Raw genomic sequence first — 19,609 nt, 5'->3', positions numbered from 1 at the left:
TGTACCATAAACAGATGCTCATTTCTGTCATCACCTTGTTTACTAGAGGATACATAATTGCCTTACTGCAATTTTTCAGTCATGATGTCATTCTGCTTTTTATAGCAATCTTTAACCATATGACCCATTTTACCACAATAGTAGCATTCAATATTGTTGTTTGCATTTTGATCTCTTTGCCATCCACCACGACCTCTTTGGCTCCCCCTGCCTCTAAAGTTACCACGTCCTCCTCCATAGGACTGGTTTTCTTAAATTTGTTGCATATTCTGATTTCTGCCACGACCTTTAAATCGGCTTGCTCTGCCTCTGCCAGCATTTGAGTAGAAGACAACTTCTTTTAAAGTTCCTCCTGAAGAAGATGCACCACTATTTCTCTGCTCTTCAGAAATTAGAAGAGCAATCAACTCCTCAAAATTAGAAAAATTCTCACGGGGGCAATGAATGTCCGGAATTGTGCATAATCCTTTCCTAGACCATTCAAGGTCACAGAAACTAGATCATCATCTTCCATTGGCGACCCAATAAGCAAGTGCATCTGCAATCTTCTTCACCTTCCTGTGGTAGTCATTGATGCTCATATTTTCTCTCTGCACATTATGCAACTTCTGCTTGAGCTGCATTTTCCTGGCTTGCGTATTTGTGCTATACATTTTTATCAAAGTATCCCACGCCTCCTCCGTCGTGCTTGCATCCTGAATATGCACAATCATAAAATCTGAAATACTGATAGACAACCAGTACATAACTTTTCAGGCTCTCTCATGCCAACCTTTAAATACATGCAACTCCTATTGATTGAGAACATTAGGAATAACTGGTTCTTGTTCAGCTCCAGTAATGAACTCCCAATAGCCTTTTTCCTTAAAAAAATTCATCATTCTAAACTTCCATACTTTGAAGTTATTCTTGTCAAGCTTTTCAGTGACAATCTGTGAAAGAGCATCAGACGCCATTACAGAACACTGCAAAATATTATGTCACTGCAAAATATTATGTCACTACAAAAAAACACAACTTTTGCCTCACAAGGATAAATCTGCAAAACTGATGAGAGTGGTATTTGACCACACAGTCACTTCCTAGTGACGATTATGCATCAACAGGCAATAAGAATGATTCTGTCACTCATAATATCTCTGCGCACAGGCATACAATGTAATTTCTGCGATAACTTTTCACCGACCTGCAGGATAGTGATCGCACAGCAAAAACATGACACTTTCCTGAGTACCTGCGAAAAACTTCCGTCACCAAAACGGATCCCAAAATGGCATATACTGTCCTCTCGTCACACCGCGAAGGGCGTCCCAATCTGAGAGTGCACTCTTGCACTTTCTGGCTGTGCTACCTGCAGAGATTTGCTCCCAAACTCAAAAAAAAAGGAAAGCAACATTGATCCTCTTACTAGGATATCGCAAACTTGGCTTGCTTTCTTGAGCTCCTTACCATGAACCGAGCTCTAATACCATGTGAAGAGAGTGGGAGAGAAGGAAGGAGTCTCACTTGCAGCTTTCTCACATACACAATGGGAGAATATACACAAAGGTGGAGGCTGAAAACAGTTTTGCTCTTCTTAGTTGTGAAAGCAAAAAAAACTCTAAGTACAAAAGAATAGGTAAACCCTATATGTGGGTCTCAAACCAAACTCAGCTAACTAAGGTGGCATACTAACTGAGCCACTAACTAGAGTACATAAAGTTAGCTGTCATCCAGCTATTATTCATGGGCGGTGTACCAACCGCATCTGCAGCTAACAAGTCGGTGACATAAATACACAACGATTACCCTGTCATATCACGCGTGGAGCTCGATATCTCAACACTCATATCATTAGGAGACTTCAAGAGATGCAGATACGAAGTCATGATCTGAGGGGTGATGAGTCTCTATGAGACAGTCACAGGGAGAGTACAAACCTTGAATGGCCTGTCTGATTTTTAACTGAGAGCACGATCGGAGTTAAGTAGAAATGCTCCCACCCACCAACGCTTTTTGGAGATCACAACCTTCATTGATTGCCTTGCAGGTGAGGGGTCACTCCTTGCCGACTTGATGATACATATACTGGTAAGACCAAGGTTATGATTTCCAACATAGTATTGCATTGGCATGGTTTTACTTATCGAAGGGCGCTGGTCAAAATTGTGCAGTCCTACACTAACCTAGGGACAGTTTTCACAAAATTGGTGTTCATGATGACTATGCAGCCAGCACACAGATTACGTATGGCTAAACCACAGTGACACTGCTTCCAAGCCCTTGAAAAGGGATGGTTATGCAATACCCTTTTAGAGGAGTGATCTCTCAACGATCGAGTGGAGAAGTTCTAAGAGGGCTACAAGTGATTATGGAGTCCCACTTGATTAGACCAATCCCTCATTCCCTCATTAGATAGTATAGGCAAGTTTGCCAAGAGACCAGTCCAAACCGATGCCAGTTTTTAGGCAATGACATATCTCCATCGGGTTTGGGCCTTACCCAACGAGGTTGGCTTTAAGTCATTCAAGTGACTAGTGGACAGAGGAGATATAAGGAGAGCTACAGGCACACCTTGAGTGCAGGAAATCTGTAGGCTACGCACACCGTTGGAGGTGGAGACCGTATTAGGCCCAAAACATACGAAACGTTTCTCTGAAGCATGCATTTCGAGGGGCACCAAACACCCCCCAATGTTTAAAAAACTACAATTTTTGCACTATTTTTCATGAGTTTTTTTGAAGTGTTGGCCTTCTAGTGGTAGCGTTTCGAAATTCCCCGCCTACTATGGTGGAGGCAAAAGAGCATTTCCTATGTACATGCCTAGTTTACTATGAGATTTGTGGACGATATCAATGCATTTTCTAGGAGGGGACACAAGTTCAGACCAATTTCTCGGCTGATCCATTTTTATGATCGAGTTTGCCTCAGCCGTGATGTGATGACAATAGACAAACTCTCTTGAGATTGATCAGACAGCAAGAGGTGACGATGACACAGGAGACAGAGCTGCGGCATGTCAGCTTTTCTACATGTTCGAGTCCGCGCTAGGTCACAGTGAAGTGGAGGAGGACGAGCTAGCTGATTAGCAAAAAGAGGAGACGAAGAGCCCGGTCACACTCTGGCTCTTCGTACACATCCTCTTTCGACGATTCGCTGCCCCTCGCGCCTTCCGTTGACCTTTGCTTCTGTCTTCTCCTTACCCGTGCATCTACTAGAGAGGAGACCTTTCGTGACCTTAATGCCTTGTCATATCGTCCTTCATTCATACCCTTTTGCTTCCTCGTCATCAGTTCGTTGCAAGATCTTGATGCCAATGGATATGGGCCATTGTGTTTGACTCTCTCCATCTCAATCCAATTATAACCTTCCCTGCCATCTTCTAATTAGGGAGCTATTGGTGCCATGGCACCCGTCATCAAGACTCACCCCCACACGTGTCAAGATCCCGGATTGCAAAGCTTGGATTCTACATCAATACACCCTAGATCCACATCGGCACTTCCGACTTTCGAATCCCAAACCTGAATCTCAGGTCAAGATCTCATATTTCAAAGTCCCAATTCCAGATTCCAAACACCCAGATCTTGGATTCTAGATTCCACGTCAACCACCAGATCTTATATCTCATGTCCTCACCTGGATCACATATTACAAATTACATGTTAGCACACTTGTGAATTTTGGCGCAACCTCAACATACTTTCATAGCACCAAAATGTGCCATCAGATTTGATGAGGCTGCTCAGCATGAGCAAGTGTCGTTCACAGTGGGAGCACCCATTGCTAGCACAGGGAAACCTTTTCTTTCCCTATCACATGCATCTACTGCTATAGAGATAGCTTTTAGAGACCTTATCTATCATGCTTCAAGATACGTTTGTGCTCTAGGGACAGCAACTTTGCCAATAGATCTCCCAACAGATTGACAAACAAATGGACCACAAGCATTTAAGGACAAGGCCAGCAGTCTCTACCCCAGCATGGAGATCAATAGGATGACCAGGCTTCTCTACACCAAACAGAGGTTTCAGGCAAGGAAGCTGCAGCAGATCAGACAGCATAATAGATCCATCATGGACAGAAGGAAGAGGGCAAACTTATGCTTAAAAGGTAGTCAGACATGGGCTCTCTAGCACAGGGAAGTATGCAAAATGTTGGGACCGCCAAACTTAGCATGATCATAGAGTCTGATGATGAGGAGTTGGTGGATGCTTTTGAAAACCTTGACGCGACCCACATGGAAACAGATGGAGCAAATGATGCAGGGCCAACTCCAAAAGCTGGAATTGGAGATGGCCTCGAGTTTCCCTTTGACCCTGGTCGTACTACACGGCATGGAGAGCATGCCCAGCACATTCAGCTCAATGTGGATACTTTGCGCTGGACTTCCAAAGATACATTTGTTGAGCAACACATTGCTACACCATTCCATGCATGCAAGAGACAGTCATCATCAATCTTGCCGTGAAGGACAACTCAGTAAAAAAGGGCTTGTTGGATGGGGTCTACAGATAAAGGTCACGCCTGATCATTTGCTTCCACAAAACTAAGAGCAGACAGGCATTTTCCCTTACTAAACTATTAATGAGAAAGGGCACTTACACATTTATCACTGAAAATGCAACATAATCTTGAAATTGCTAACAGCACTTAGCTAGAGAATAGACAGTGCTAATAAAATAATCGGTTCTCTAGCAAACTTCTTTTAGCAATTTCATTATCCATTTCGTTTTTTCTTACTTTCATCAAATCGTCGGTTCTCTAGCAAACTGCTTTTAGCAATTTCATTATCCATTTCAATTTTTCTTACTTTCATCATAAATAGTTCAATTCACAGACCTCATCTGAATCCAAGGCAAATCAGCACCACAGGCTTACCTTAAGGTGCTCAGGAATGACATATAGATCATCTTCAGCAGGCTTGCTTTCTTCAGTTTTGACTCCCAAATCTCTGCCCCGCTTTTTGGCCAGCTCTTGTTCGACATACTTTAACCTGTTGTTTTAGCTCAAATTAAAAAGTTCAACATCATCTGCGTCGATATGCCTTCATCATCACTGGCATGAGAACAAAGCTAGGACAACAAAGCTAGGTAAATTATATGCTATTTCCTTTGGATCTTACCATTGCCTGGTGTGCAAATGTAGAGATAATGTCACAAGACTGTCAACAAATGTCTTATGACATTATCTCAACATTTGCACATCAGGTAAAGGTAAGATAATGTTATAAGACTAGAATGCACACCTGCATGTATATAACAAAAGCACGCATCTCCAACTAGTGCTCTATATGGAACCTTTGGATCTACTTGAAACAAGCATTTGACCAATGAAAGATGTGTGGCTGGTGTTTTGGAAACGCATCCCCTAAGATTAAATGTAGGAGTTGTTACCACATTCGGGGGTGAAAAAATACAATTGTGTCCTTTATAATATTAATGTTTGTCCTGATGCTCAAGTTGTAGCATGTCTCTCCACTCTCATGTTGGAAAAAAATGCATTGTTAATGCCTCGTAGGATGCCAGCAGCAACAATTGATTCGACATTTGGTCCATCACATTTTCTTATCAATTTATTTTCATCGCCAATCAGATGTTTTCTTATCCTCATGGCCGATCCTATAAAGACTTGGTTGCAAAAGTTACACTTCCACTTTTGCCGCCCTAGCATTGTAACAAAATCTTGCCGTTTTGAAACATGTTGGCCTTCTCCTTGAGATTGGTTTGGCAGTTGACATTGACCGACCCTAACTTCTAAAGTACTATTATGTGGTCCAGAAGTACTATTCTAAGTGGTCCAGCAGTACTACTAAGTGCTTCTATGTGGTCTAAAAGTACTGTTAAGTGGTTTTGAGTCACTCTTAATTGTTCATGAAGCGCTCTTAAGTATACTCCACTTTGGAATGACGTTTTTTTTTCTTTTTACATCTACTTGTGCTCTATCTTTTAATAATGTAGGGTATAGCCTTACATTTGTCTTTGAAGACAACCTATGAAATAAACAGTCGAAATGAGCCAGCATGAATCAATATATCACACATGATCCTTTCATGAGGCTCCTAACAGCAAGTTATGTGCCTCAATCTAAGCCCTCAGAATTATTTCTTCTTCATCAGCACCCTAAGCAAAGGAGCCATCTAATAGACAAAAACAGGAAGAGCAAAAGACAAAAAGATTTACAGGCTATGCAAGGCAAGCGAGAACCTGAGCCCAGAATTGCAGGCCTCTTTCAACTTAGACAATAATTTTTTAACACCCTTCACAACGCAACCGTGTGAGAGAAACTCACCATGCGTGTGATGCACAAAGTGGAAGTAATGTTTTAACCAACAAATGTTCTTATGTATATATATATATATATATATATATATATAGAGAGAGAGAGAGAGAGTACATGTGCACAGACACAGCCCAAACAGGCTGAAAATGAATTTCCAACAACTTCTGGAAACTACTGGATGCCAGTAGCTTTCCTTGCACAACTCCTGAGACGGGAGGTGAAGGAACAAAATGCTGGAATCCACATTGCCTAAACGCTCTGCCTCTCTTCAAGTGATGAAGAGGGAAGAGACAATGGATGTAGTAAGATTGCACTCTCACTTTTATAGCCCAGCAAGTGGGCATTACCTCACCTACCAGGCGACCAGGTCAGCCAACCTGATGTGTAGCCTATCAGCAGCCAACTGTCACATTGCACTCAATAGGCCACAAGCAGTTTTGCCACACTGTGCATACTGCCACATTATCGCCCACACAGTGCCAGATCAGCAGACTGTGCCTGCTTCCATGTCATCACCCATAGAGTGCCATGCGGCTATCTGCCACATCAGCAGCATCCGTACAGTGCCACATCAGCATTGTACATCTGCCACTTGTCCCGCATGCCACATCTGTGAGACGTGCAGTGGTGTGGAGCAACAATGGAGAGAAAACAGCAGACACTCACAAGGAAAACTGGAAACAAGTCTCTGCAGCATCCGTACAGTGCCACATCAGCATTGTACATCTGCCACTTGTCCCGCATGCCACATTTGTGAGACGTGCAGTGGTGTGGAGCAACAATGGAGAGAAAACAGCAGACACTCAGAAGGAAAACTGGAAACAAGAGAGACTTGCACAACGCTCTCAGGAAAAACCTCTATAAAGAAAATACTTGGAGAGAAATAAAACCAATACTGAAGACAATCAATGGCTGAAGAAGATATATATATCACAAACGGAACTTAGTACAAGTGAAGAGAAGCTCTGAAACAAACTTCAGTCCTGACAACTGTAGTGGACTTCTGCACTAGCTCCACAAGTTGGAACTGAACCAAATCTGAGACAACAAACTGATGAAGGGGTTGCTGCAGATTTGGAATAGAAAGAACGGAATCTGGAGCGGAAGTTGGAGGTAGATCTGGAGCGGAAGTTGGAGGTAGATCTGGAGCAGAAGTTGAGGGCAGATCTTGGAGCAGAAGTTGGAGCTGATCTGATGCAGAAAGAGGCGCAGAACTGAAGCAAAAAGGAAGGCTGTTCTGGAGCAGAAAAGAGGGCAGATCTGGAGCTGAAAAGGGGACAGATCTGGAGCAGAAAGGAGGACAGATCTGAGCAGAAAGGAGGGGCAGATCTGGGGCAGAAAAGAGGGCAGATCTGGAACTGAAAAAGGGGACAGATCTGGAGCAGAAAGGAGGACAGATCTGGAGCTGAAAAAGGAGGACAGATCTGAGCGAAAGGAGGGGCAGATCTGGGACAGAAAAAGGGCAGCAGAGGAGGCAGCCAGGAGGCAGAAGTTGAGGCAGCAGAGGAGGCAGCCAGGAGGCAGAAGTGGCTCAGGGTGTGCAGGAACCTCTGGAGCTGGAGAAGAGGTAATGTATGAATACCTAGCCCCCCCCCCTTTAAATAGGAAGGGGCAGAAAAGTCGGTCAACCAGCAGGTTGACCGACCTGGTCAGATTTGACCGACCAGGTCAATCTGGTCGGCCAGATCTGGTCAGACCAAAAAAAAAACATTTTTTAAATAATTTTTTATTTTGTTTCTCCTCTGCACCGAGGCTTTTGACATTTCTTTGGTTGTGGTTTTTGCCTCCGATTCGAGGTTTCTTTGACAGGATTTGGAGAGGCACCGGTGGTGTTTGTACCTGTTTATCTGGTCCTGGAGAATTGGAGATTGCCTGGCTTAACACCCCCTCTCAATGTCCAATGCAGACAGGAGAAGCAAAGAGGTGTTCCATGAGTGATCTATCATCTTCATCAGCCTTCTTTTTTTTTTTTTTTTTTTTTTTTGGGGGGTTTTCATTTAGATGGAGAGGCCTACAGAGTAGGTTTTCATCTTCACTAAATGCCCACATGATGGTACAAAGAAGAAAGACTTGAAGGAGTGCCCTCGCAGGGGATTTGTTCACTTCCTTAAGTACACAAAGAGAAAAAAAAAAAAACTGTTAAAGAGGAGGAGGTAAACCAATCCCCAACCGTGGGCAGAGATGCTCAAGAGTAGGGCGATTAACCGGCTTGGTAAGAATATCAGCATGATTATCGGCAGCTGGAACATAGATCAACCGAATAGTACCTAGTTCCACTTGCTCGCGAGTAAAATGAAAGTGAACACCGACATGTTTGGTGCGGTTGGAAAAAATGGGATTGCCTGCGAGAGCAATGGCACTTTTGTTGTCGACGTAGAGGATCGTGGGTTCAGTACAAGGAAAGTGCAATTCTGCCAAAAACTGTCGGAGATATATGGCCTCTGTGGTACAATCATACAAGGCCCGGTATTCAGCCTCAGTAGAAGAACCAGCAACAGTCTCTTGTTTACGGCTAGACCAAGAAACAGGTGCCGAGCCAAACGAGAAAATATAGCCGCCATGAGAACGACGATTGTCCGGGTCACCAGCCCAGTCAGAATCAGTGTCCCTGTAGGGTTAGTCCTGGTCTGAAATGTAAACCATAAGAGTAAGTACCACGAATGAACCGCAAGATACGAATACATGCATGCCAATGAGTGAGCTTGGGTTCATTAAAATACTGACTGAGAATAGAGACGGAGTAAGCAAGATCAGGACGAGTGTGAAGGAGCCAGAGGAGTTTGCCAACAACCTGGCGATAGAGATGTTCATCAAAGGGAGGAGATTCCAAGTCTTTTGAGAGCTTTACGGTGGGATCTAAGGGAGTGGCAGCCAGCTTAGGCTCATGAGGAATGATTTGATCAAGGAGTTGAAGAGCATATTTCTGTTGAGAAACAAAAGTACCACCAGAATGTTGTACAACTTCCATGCCTAAGAAATAGGAGAGCCGACCAAGATCAGTCATTTCAAAAGTAATGCTGAGTTGAGTTTTAATGTACTGAAGTGTAGTGGGAGTGGAGCCTAAAAGCAAAAGATCATCGACATAGAGTAAAATAAAGCAGACCCCCTCTGACGAATGATGGATATATAAATTTGGATCAAAGGGAGTAGAATGAAAACCATTAGTTTTGAGGAAAGTGTCTATCCGGTGGAACCATGATCGAGGTGCTTGTTTGAGACCATAAAGCGCTTTGCGGAGACGGAAAACCTTATTTTCATGGCCAGGAGGAGAAAAACCTGGTGGGGGAGTCACATAGACTTCTTCATCAAGGTAGCCATTGAGAAAGGCACTCTTGACATCCATTTGATAGATAGTCCAGTGGTGATGAGCAGCTAAGGCAAGAAGAAGACGAAAGGAAGTTAACCGAGCAGTAGGGGCAAAGGTTTCCTCATAATCGATACCATGTTTTTGGCGGAATCCTTGCACTACTAAGCGGGCTTTGTATTTGTCCAGGGTGCCATCGGCTTTGAGTTTTGTTCGGAAGATCCACTTGGTTCCGATGACCTTTTTGTGAGTGGGTCGATTGACCAAGATCCAGGTCTGATTGCGATCAATACTTTCAAGCTCCTGTTCCATAGCACGATGCCACGCAATATTTTTAACTGCTTCCTGCCAAGTGGCAGGTTCAGAATGTATGATATAGGCCGTGGTAAAAAAGGAGGCAGTGGCAGTAGAAGAAATTATTCGAGTAGAGCGGCGAGGACCAGAAGGAGGAAGTTCGACAGGAATAATCCCGGAATCCTTCATAGTTTGACGATACCAGCGTGGCAGTGGGTCGTGAGGAGAAGCAATGGGTGGGGGGAGAGATGTTTCGGGAGGAGAGGAAGGAATTTCGGGTGGAGAATTGTCGGAGGGAACTGGAGTGGAGACGTCATCAGTAGAGAGAATAGAGGAATTTTTAAGCACTGCTCTTTCATCGAAGACCACATCTCGGCGAACCAAAACTTTGTTTGTACGAGGATCAAATAATCGATAAGCTTTGGCTTCTGCCGAGTAGCCAACTAGAAGAAAAAGTTCAGCACGAGGTTCGAGTTTACCGCGAGTATCATTGGGAGTATGAGTGTACGCGCGGCAACCAAAGATTCGAAGATGAGAAATAGAAGGACGATAGCCATAAAAGGCCTCAAAAGGCGTCATGTTCAGGATGGGTTGAGTAGGACAGCGATTAAGGATATAGACAGAAGTATTGACGGCTTCGGGCCAGAGACGTTCAGGCAACTCGGCTGCAAAAAGCATGGAACGGGCCATGTTCATGACAGTACGTTGTCGCCGTTCAACACGAGCATTTTGGGAAGGCGAATTTGGAGATGTAAGATGGCGTTGGATACCATGCTCTTGAAGGAATTGAGTGAATTCATGGGAAATGAATTCACCACCATTATCACTACGAGCAATCCCAATAGACTTGCCTGTTTGGTTCATAACCAAGCGAGCCCAAGTAGCAAAGAAAGAAAAAGTGTCGGATTTCTCTTTCATGAAAAACACCCATTGATAGCGAGAGTAATCATCCACAATTAAGAAGAAATAATGTGAACCATTGAGGGAAGGAACAGGAGATTTGCCACTAATATCGAGATGAATTAGACGCAAAATCTACCTGGCTCGAGAAGTGGAATGAGAAGGAAAAGGAGTGCGGCTTTGTTTACCTAATTGACAGGGATGACAAATATCTTTAGCGCGCGATAATTTAGGTAGGCCATCAACTAGATGATCCCGAGACATTTCATATAAAGAGTCATAGGACAAATGTCCCAGACGATAATGCCATAATCGTTCTGTGTCAGTTGGATCTTTTAGGGTAGCATTACCGTAAAGCCGATGAAACTCAGAACCGCAAGGGGAGGGAGTCGCAAGAAATTGATTTATAAAGTACAGACCATTAGGTTGAGCATCACCTCGAGCTAGAAGGAGTCCCGAGGACTCATCTATGATGTCAACATGCATCTTTGTAAATAGCACTGTGCGACCAAGGAGGCAAAGTTGATGAACAGAAAGAAGATTGACCCCTAATTGGGGCACATAAAACACTTAATCCAATTGAGCAAGTTTGGGACCTTTGTCAGTATCAAAAGTTATTGAACCAACACCATGAATAGTAGCAACAGAGTTATTGCCACAACGAACTCCCCCTGTTGCCGGTTGGCGAGAAATGAAGAGATCAGGATGAGGGGTCATATGATGAGTGGCTCCACTATCCACAATCCAAGAAGATTTAGAGTCACATGAAAGAGTATGAAAAGCTGACCCAGATAAGGAAGAGGAGGAGTCAAGCTCGGTGATATGGATCAAGGCTTGAGAAGTGAAGTCTAGAGAATCTCCGGTGGACCAGTCAGACAGACCTTCAGGAGTTATAAAGGGAGGAGAAGGAGTGAAGTGATTAGTGACATGGCCCTGGGGTCTCCAGAGACCAGTGTTCGAAGGAGGAGGAGGAGGACCACCCCTAGGACGCCAACGAGGTGGATGAGGAGTCGTGGTAGGGGGCTGTGGAGTCCAACGGGGTGGTTGAGGAGTCGTGGTAGGGAGCTGAGGAGTCCAACGGGGTGGTTGAGGAGTCATGGTGGGAGGCTGAGGAAGAAGGCCTTTGGCTTTGGAGCGACATTCATCGTCAATATGCCCAACTCTCTGGCAATGCTGACAAAACCTATTCTTTTTGGGAAGGGAGTGCCAGGCGGGTTTACTACTAGAGGGGTTAGGAGTAGGAGAGGGCTTTCCGGAGCTAGGTTGATCTTTTGGAATCCCGGAGAGAAGAGCCCCCTCTGAAGCAGGAATGCTATGTTTTTGGTGGACCTGAGAGTAAAGACGAGCATAACGCAAAAGTTGACATTCAAACTCATAAAAAGTAGGAAGAGAAGGTTGAGAAATGATTTGTTGCATAAAACTGAAATACTTGGGCGGAAGTTTATTTAAAAAGAAAGTAACTTGGTCATCCTCGGATTTGGGAGGACCAGTTGTGGCAAATTCAACAACTAACCGCCGATAATCGGCTAGTTTAACTTTGAGATCATCGTCAGCAAGAATCTGGAATTGTTGGAGATCATGGTCAAGATTGATACGACGAGTACGATCTCGAGCTGCATAGCGGTCAGTGAGATGTGCCCATCGCTCAGAGGCAAGATCAAAATGTTGTAATTGAGAGTGAAATTCAGGTAAAAGACCTTGCATAATTTCAACAATGGCAGTGGCATTATGATGTCGCCACGAACGAACTACCTGAGGAGGATAAACATGAGGATCAGGAGGCGATTCGGTACCTTGAACGAGTTCCCATAGGTCTTGAGAATCAAGCACATGGCGCATAAGATTTGACCATGTGGTATAATTAGACCCGTTAAAACGAGTCATATCAGTGAAAGCATGTTTGGCTGTTGCAGAGACAAGGTGAGGGGAAGAAATAGAATGATAGGGAGAAGCAACCGGTGGAGGCAGAAGAGAATTGGAAATAGTAGCAGAGTGAGAAGAAGAGAGAGGTGGCATCACCGGAGGAATAAAGGAATTTGAAAAAGGTCCTGAGGGGGAGGGATGAATATGAGAGGCGGGATAAGACATGAGAGGTGAAAAAGAGGCAGCGGGAGAGATAGAGGGAAATAAACTATAGGAATCCAGTGGCATGGGAGAAGGAGGAGGATGAGAAACCACTGGAGGAAAGATGGCAGCGGAAGAGATGAGAGGGAAGGGAGGGAGGGAGGGATGTGAACCGAAAGCAAACTCATTGTCAGACGCATTTCTCCCTTCTCGTCTGCGAGTGTTCACATGCATGTATGGATCTGTGTCCTCGTGATTACTTGTTCCTATGCCTTGCATAACAGAAGGAGTTGCACTAAGGGAATAGGGCATCATACCTTGCACTGATTCTTGTGAAATAGGCACTGTCGAATAATCCAATGTTCTCATGCCGGCCTGTCCTCTTTCGTCAGGGGATACTTGTTCTTCGTTGGCACCGAACTTGAGATGTTGCTCAGCTTCTTCTGAGTTGAATAGAGGTCCTTGTTGACGTATTGGAGAGAACCGTGGAGAGGTAGAGGCACGAGGTGTGCGGGTACCTGCTTCAAGTTCCTTCCATTTCTGGAATTCAGCAAATTCTTTAAAGAGTTTGGAGAGGTATTCATCACCTTCAATCCTAGCAGACTCTCTCTCGACATATGTCGAAGGTGATGGTTGAATAGAGGTTGATTCAGGCTGAGATCGCTTCGGAGAAGAGGGAGAAGACATCTTCAGGTGATGATTTATCTTCCAAGCTTTCCAGATCAAGGCTCAGGTGTCGATTGGCACACCTGGCTCTGATACCATATAAAGAAAATACTTGGAGACAAATAAAAACAATACTGAAGACAATCAATGGCTGAAGAAGATATATATATCACAAACGGAACTTAGTACAAGTGAAGAGAAGCTCTGAAACAAACTTCAGTCCTGACAACTGTAGTGGACTTCTGCACTAGCTCCACAAGTTGGAACTGAACCAAATCTGAGACAACAAACTGATGAAGGGGTTGCTGCAGATTTGGAATAGAAAGAACGGAATCTGGAGCGGAAGTTGGAGGTAGATCTGGAGCGGAAGTTGCAGGTAGATCTGGAGCGGAAGTTGAGGGCAGATCTTGGAGCAGAAGTTGGAGCTGATCTGATGCAGAAAGAGGAGCAGAACTGAAGCAAAAAGGAAGGCTGTTCTGGAGCAGAAAAGAGGGCAGATCTGGAGCTGAAAAGGGGACAGATCTGGAGCAGAAAGGAGGACAGATCTGAGCAGAAAGGAGGGGCAGATCTGGGGCAGAAAAGAGGGCAGATCTGGAACTGAAAAAGGGGACAGATCTGGAGCAGAAAGGAGGACAGATCTGGAGCTGAAAAAGGAGGACAGATCTGAGCAGAAAGGAGGGGCAGATCTGGGACAGAAAAAGGGCAGCAGAGGAGGCAGCCAGGAGGCAGAAGTTGAGGCAGCAGAGGAGGCAGCCAGGAGGCAGAAGTGGCTCAGGGTGTGCAGGAACCTCTGGAGCTGGAGAAGAGGTAATGTATGAATACCTAGCCCCCCCCCCCTTTAAATAGGAAGGGGCAGAAAAGTCGGTCAACCAGCAGGTTGACCGACCTGGTCAGATTTGACCGACCAGGTCAATCTGGTCGGCCAGATCTGGTCAGACCAAAAAAAAAACATTTTTTAAATAATTTTTTATTTTGTTTCTCCTCTGCACCGGGGCTTTTGACATTTCTTTGGTTGTGGTTTTTGCCTCCGATTCGAGGTTTCTTTGACAGGATTTGGAGAGGCACCAGTGGTGTTTGTACCTGTTTATCTGGTCCTGGAGAATTGGAGATTGCCTGGCTTAACAACCTCTTCTGCTGGAGAAAAACCTCAACCAATGAGAGAACACCTGGCTGCTGAGATGCCAAACAAGGGAGGGAGGGGGGCCTATTTATAGGGTCACCCCGCCCCAAAAGAACTGACTAGGGGGGGGATAGGTGGCCAACTGCAAGGGCCGACCCTATGGGTTGGCTGTAGCAGATTGGTGTGAGGCCCCAAGGCGGGCTGATGGCACCTCCTAAACAGGCCTCCAACAGGCCCGGGATGGACCTGCAGACCCCCGCACCCTCCACGTCAGATGGCGGCCCCCCAAACAGAGGCAAACAGCCCCGCACAGGTCCGTGTAGATGCAGGCCTCCATGATGAACCCGCTCTGCCTCTCTGGGGGGGCCAAACCCACAACAATGGCACTGACACTCCCTAACCTGGTTGGGCGGACCCACAACCAAGGCCCTCACTAAGGAGACAGCAGATGAACTCTAACACCCCCTCTTAGCTCTTGGATCATGAATCATCCTAAGGGAGTTGGAATGATCGCCAAGCAATTGCTGTGCCAAGGGCTTGGTGCAGAGGTCCGCCTTGTCCTCTGTCTTGCAATATGTCAGTGGGATCACGTCATCGAGAACCTTCTCCTGGACATAGTGGTATTGGATCTCAATATGCTTGATACATGCATGAAACATAGGGTTCCGGACAAGACCAATACAACTTTGATTGTCACTGTGAATGACTGTCGGAGATGTCTGTGGGAACCCAATCTCTCCGATAACCGAACTATCACGGAATACAAGATCAAGTGGAAGGATCGTGTTGAGGAGGATGCAACATGGGAGACATTACCGAACCTCTAGAGGACATTCCCAGGTTTTTTAGCGAGCTCAGCAATTTGGTGACAGGTACCTTCTACGAAGTCTCTCTTTCCTTTGTGGTTCTCAGTCTTGGTGACTCCAGAACTCTGGAAACCTCGACCTCTTCCACTCCTTCCTTCTCTTCCTCCTTGGGACGTATTCAATGAAGAACATTCTTGACCTTTAATTTCAAGTTTCATCGTTCTTTCTGTAGGAAAGGTCACCTCCCCATCTGTAAGCCCCCAAATGAGGGGAACATGGGGGAGGGAGACCTAGGGCAAGGTATGCCCAGAGAGAGAAAGTACTTGGCAGATCAGAGCCACCATGGTGGGCAGAAATGGTACAGCCGTGCCATGTGGCTGTCCATGGATGGAGAGGACAGGCCTGTACAGGGAAACCAGCAAGAGGGCTGTGGACGGGCGGCTGACCTCAGCAGCAATACGGACCAGTACGGAGCTGCATACGTGGCTGGAGAGAGCCTGGCAGAGGGCAGATCCAGCAGGATCATAGGCACATTGATGGCGACACACATGTTAGAGAATGTGGGCAGGTTCATGACCTGCAACAGGTCCTGCAAGGAGGTGCATTAATGGCGGGTGTACCAGCAGGAGGGTCGGCCATCTTGGAGAGGCTGGTTGGGCTGGTTGGAGCCAGCCAACCAAGCCTTATATAGGCAGACAGAAGGGGCTGGGACCCTGCCTTGAAAGGAGGGCTAAAGCCCTTGGAGTGTGGGCCAAAGGCCCTGGAAAGAGAGCCCCAAAAGGGGCATTTTGTGGCAGACAAGTTGGCCAGGGAGGGGCTGAGTCAGCTATTTTGCCCCTCCCCTTGTCAGTTTTTGCAGCAGGCCTTGGGCCTATAAAAGGAGAGGCCCTGGGACTCATTCATCATCCAACAGTTCAGCAAAAAGGCAGCAGACAGGAGCAGCCAAAAGACAATTCCTTGGGCCTCATCTTGCAGGTGAAGGAGAGGCGTAGGTGTGCTGCAGACTGAGCTCTCGAGAGCTGAACCTTGGCTGTCTCTCAGGGCAGCAAGGTGTTGTGATCTGGACGGAAAGTCTATAGAAGCTTGAGGTGGAGCACGTGGGCTCGAGTCTAGAGATAGCCAGCAGATAGGAGAAGGACCTTGTGGTAAGATCAGAGGACCACGCCATTGGTGGGACTCTGGATCTCTCTCTTTTGTATTGTGTCCATAGCTTTGGACGGAAATATATTATTTTGGTGTCTTCTATATCTGGCTGGTTCATTGTCTATTGATGAGTCTGCACATCTATCCTATGCACATAAGTTTGTGATTCCACACCCCACACCACACTGTGTGAGCTCCTGGGCTATTCCATCAGTCTTCCGCTGTGCGTACCCTCTGTTGGGTGATTTCTAACACTTTCATCCAGAACATGTACATAGCATTTAGAATCTTTGCCAAACTCTTGTTGATTAAGTATACTGCAATATGTACTACTTCTGCCCAAAAGAATTAGGGGAGTCCTTTGCCATCCAACAATGCCTGGCCATTTCCATTATGGACTTGTTCTTACGTTATGCTAATCCATTGATCCACATAAGCCTTCTTGGACTGGGGTCTGAATCCTTCAACCAGTTTAGTGTACATCATGAACTTTCATGTGGGAACAGGCGTGAACCGAGGGTGGACGGATCTGTGAATTTCTTTAGGTCTCATCTCTCAAAAGAACTCACTTGGCTCCGATCCCATGTGAGAGACATCAGTGTGCATGTGGTGCACAAAGTGGACGCAGTCTTTTAACCAAGTAGAAGAGAGAATGTAGATTTGTATAAAACAGCCCAAACAGGCTGAAAATGAATCTACACCACAAGTACATCTTCTGGAAACAACTCTCTACACCACAAGTACACCTCCTCTACTCGATGTCAGTTGCCTTCCTTGCACGACTCCTAAAATGGGAGGTGAAGAAAAAATAGCTGGAATGCATATGGCTGAACACTCTAGCTCTCTTCAAGAGATGATGGATGTGATGGAGAGTGGGACTCGGGAGTGGAACTCCCATTTTTAAAGCCCAGCAAGTGGGCTTGGGAGGATTTGACATCACCTACCATCCCACTAGGTCAGCCGACCTGATCTGTAACCGAGTAACAGCCAACTGCCACATCACTTAGCCCACAGGCCATGTAGCAGTTTTGCCATGCCAACAAACTGTCTGTTGATGAAGGGTAACAAGGGTGGAGCATTGACCTGCAACAAAGAGACCCACTTTTCCGATATCAATAAGCTGAAGATCCTCCATGCCCGCGAATTTTACCATTAAAGGATACAAACTTTCAGAATTAAACAGAAGGAATCTGCCTCATCGTTTTCCTCAACCCACTTCTCACGTGAATTGTCGTTGTCATAGTAGATGGGGCATCTAAAGGGGAGTGCTACTCTAACTCGATCTCCAAGTGATCGCATAGACTGCAAATGCGACCCTCTCTGGGTATGCCCTTGGCTTGACCACTCTCAATGTGGAGGCATTGTGATGACATGCAGAACTGTATGATTGATATCCTCAAGGACTGGTGGAGGTGGATCCGTGTGTATCATAGATCGATGAAGCCATCGTGTGTAATCCATAGGCACTGGTCTCTGAAACCAGCCTTCACATATTAAAGGGTGGTGGGATCCACTTTAGGCCATTCTATGGGCTATCCAGCCACTTGTTCCTTGGTATGTGCCTGGTAGGACTAGTTACAGTCAGTTAGGACTGTTGGTACATTTAGTTCATGTACCACCTAGTTCCGTTAGGACACTAGTCCAATTAGGGCATTTAACCCTAGGGTTTTGTCATATTGGCTTCTCTTGAGCCTCCATTCATTTTCAATATAGCAACTCGTTTTTTGCTTTCTCTCACTCATTTTTGAGCTTGCATTGCTTGCCATAGCCAACAGTGGTTGAACTGCATCAGCTTTTGGAGCATAGTTACTATCAAACGTTTGAAGGTTCCAAACGTTTGGAGTTTCCAAACGTTTGATAAGTTTGAAAAAATTAGGCGGAGTTTCGAAACGTGGGTTTTTTTTAAAGTCATAATTTCAATAAAAAATATGCTATATTGCATATTTTGGCATACTATAGTCTAACATTACAAGTAATAGCACACAGCTTACAAACAAGCTTCAAATTTCATGAAAATTTAGACTTTTAAACCAAAAACTAGTTACTAGTTAGAAGTTACAACTTACAAGTTACCAGTGACCACAATCCACTAGTGAATCAGTCACATTCTCATTTTTTACTTTCAAATAGTTGAAACTTGAATTAAAGCTTGGAAGTGAAGCGTACGCCCCTAGCCATAAATTGAAACAAAATTACAAAACAGTAGCTAGGACAAGGCTTGAGCCTTGTACTATGTAGGGCCTTGAGGCTTGGAGAGCAGCAAAGAACAGGTACACCGTAGTACGTACAGCTTGAGGACAAGTCGAGGAGCATAGGTGTGCAGGAGGTATGGGCACAAGTACGGCGTCCAAAACGGCAGAAGTACGCGCGCACCAAAAAAACACAAAAATCGATGCAATTTTTGACTTTAGGGCTTTTTCAAACGCAGTTTTTTTCAAACGTCCAAAATTTCAAACGTTTGAAACTTTTCAAACGTTTGAAACTTTTCAAACGTTTGAAAAAACGTGGGCTTGCAAAGTAGGGTTTGTTTGGAGTTTCCAAATGCCCCTTTTTCAAACGTTTCCAAACGTTTGGTAACCCAACCAAATGCGTTTGATAGTAACTATGTTTTGGAGCACCTGAAGGAGCCACCTTTGTAATTTCGGGCCTGCTGCTGCAGTTTGGAGCACCTACACCAACCGACTTTGCACTGCTGCTGCTACTACAGCCACCGATTTTAGGGTTTGCAGCCTGTTGCTGCTGTTTGGAAGCGTTTTTTGAAGCCCTATGCTGTTCTAACACCTCGGGCTGCGAGCTTTCCACCTCTGGCTGTTGCTGCAATCATTTCGAGTGTTATCCTGCTTCAGGGAGCATTTACTCTTGCTGAAACATCAAATTTCAGCTTCTCACAGCCCTCTCATTTGCCATTTGCTGTCCCCTTTTTTTTTTTCCAAAAAAGAGACTTCTATTAAGTAAGAAAGAAACCCGCTAGAGCAAGCTCTGTGCGGAAATACACCATGCTAAGCATATAATAAAAACACCTCAGAGGAATGAGGTAGAAAGAAACCAAGG

The 19,609-nt window shown here is 45.2% G+C and overlaps 1 protein-coding gene across 2 annotated transcripts in view; it reads right to left on the bottom strand.

The window, feature by feature from the left end:
• Positions 1 to 19,609, bottom strand: part of LOC147879596 (integrator complex subunit-like protein) — a 37,105-nt gene that overhangs the window by 8,847 nt on the left and 8,649 nt on the right. For both annotated transcript variants that reach the window (XM_087371731.1, XM_087371730.1), the window contains exon 4: positions 4,861 to 4,975. In XM_087371731.1, the coding sequence (XP_087227857.1) occupies positions 4,861 to 4,975 (115 nt within the window). The remainder of the gene's footprint in view (positions 1 to 4,860; positions 4,976 to 19,609) is intronic.

Source organism: Dipteris shenzhenensis, chromosome 33 (genome assembly GCF_047967505.1).
Source record: "Dipteris shenzhenensis isolate YYH24624 ecotype China chromosome 33, Dip_SZ_1.0, whole genome shotgun sequence".
Lineage (NCBI taxonomy): Eukaryota > Viridiplantae > Streptophyta > Polypodiopsida > Gleicheniales > Dipteridaceae > Dipteris > Dipteris shenzhenensis.
Note: the sequence above shows the minus strand (reverse complement) of the source record. Positions and strands in the feature narration are given on the sequence as shown.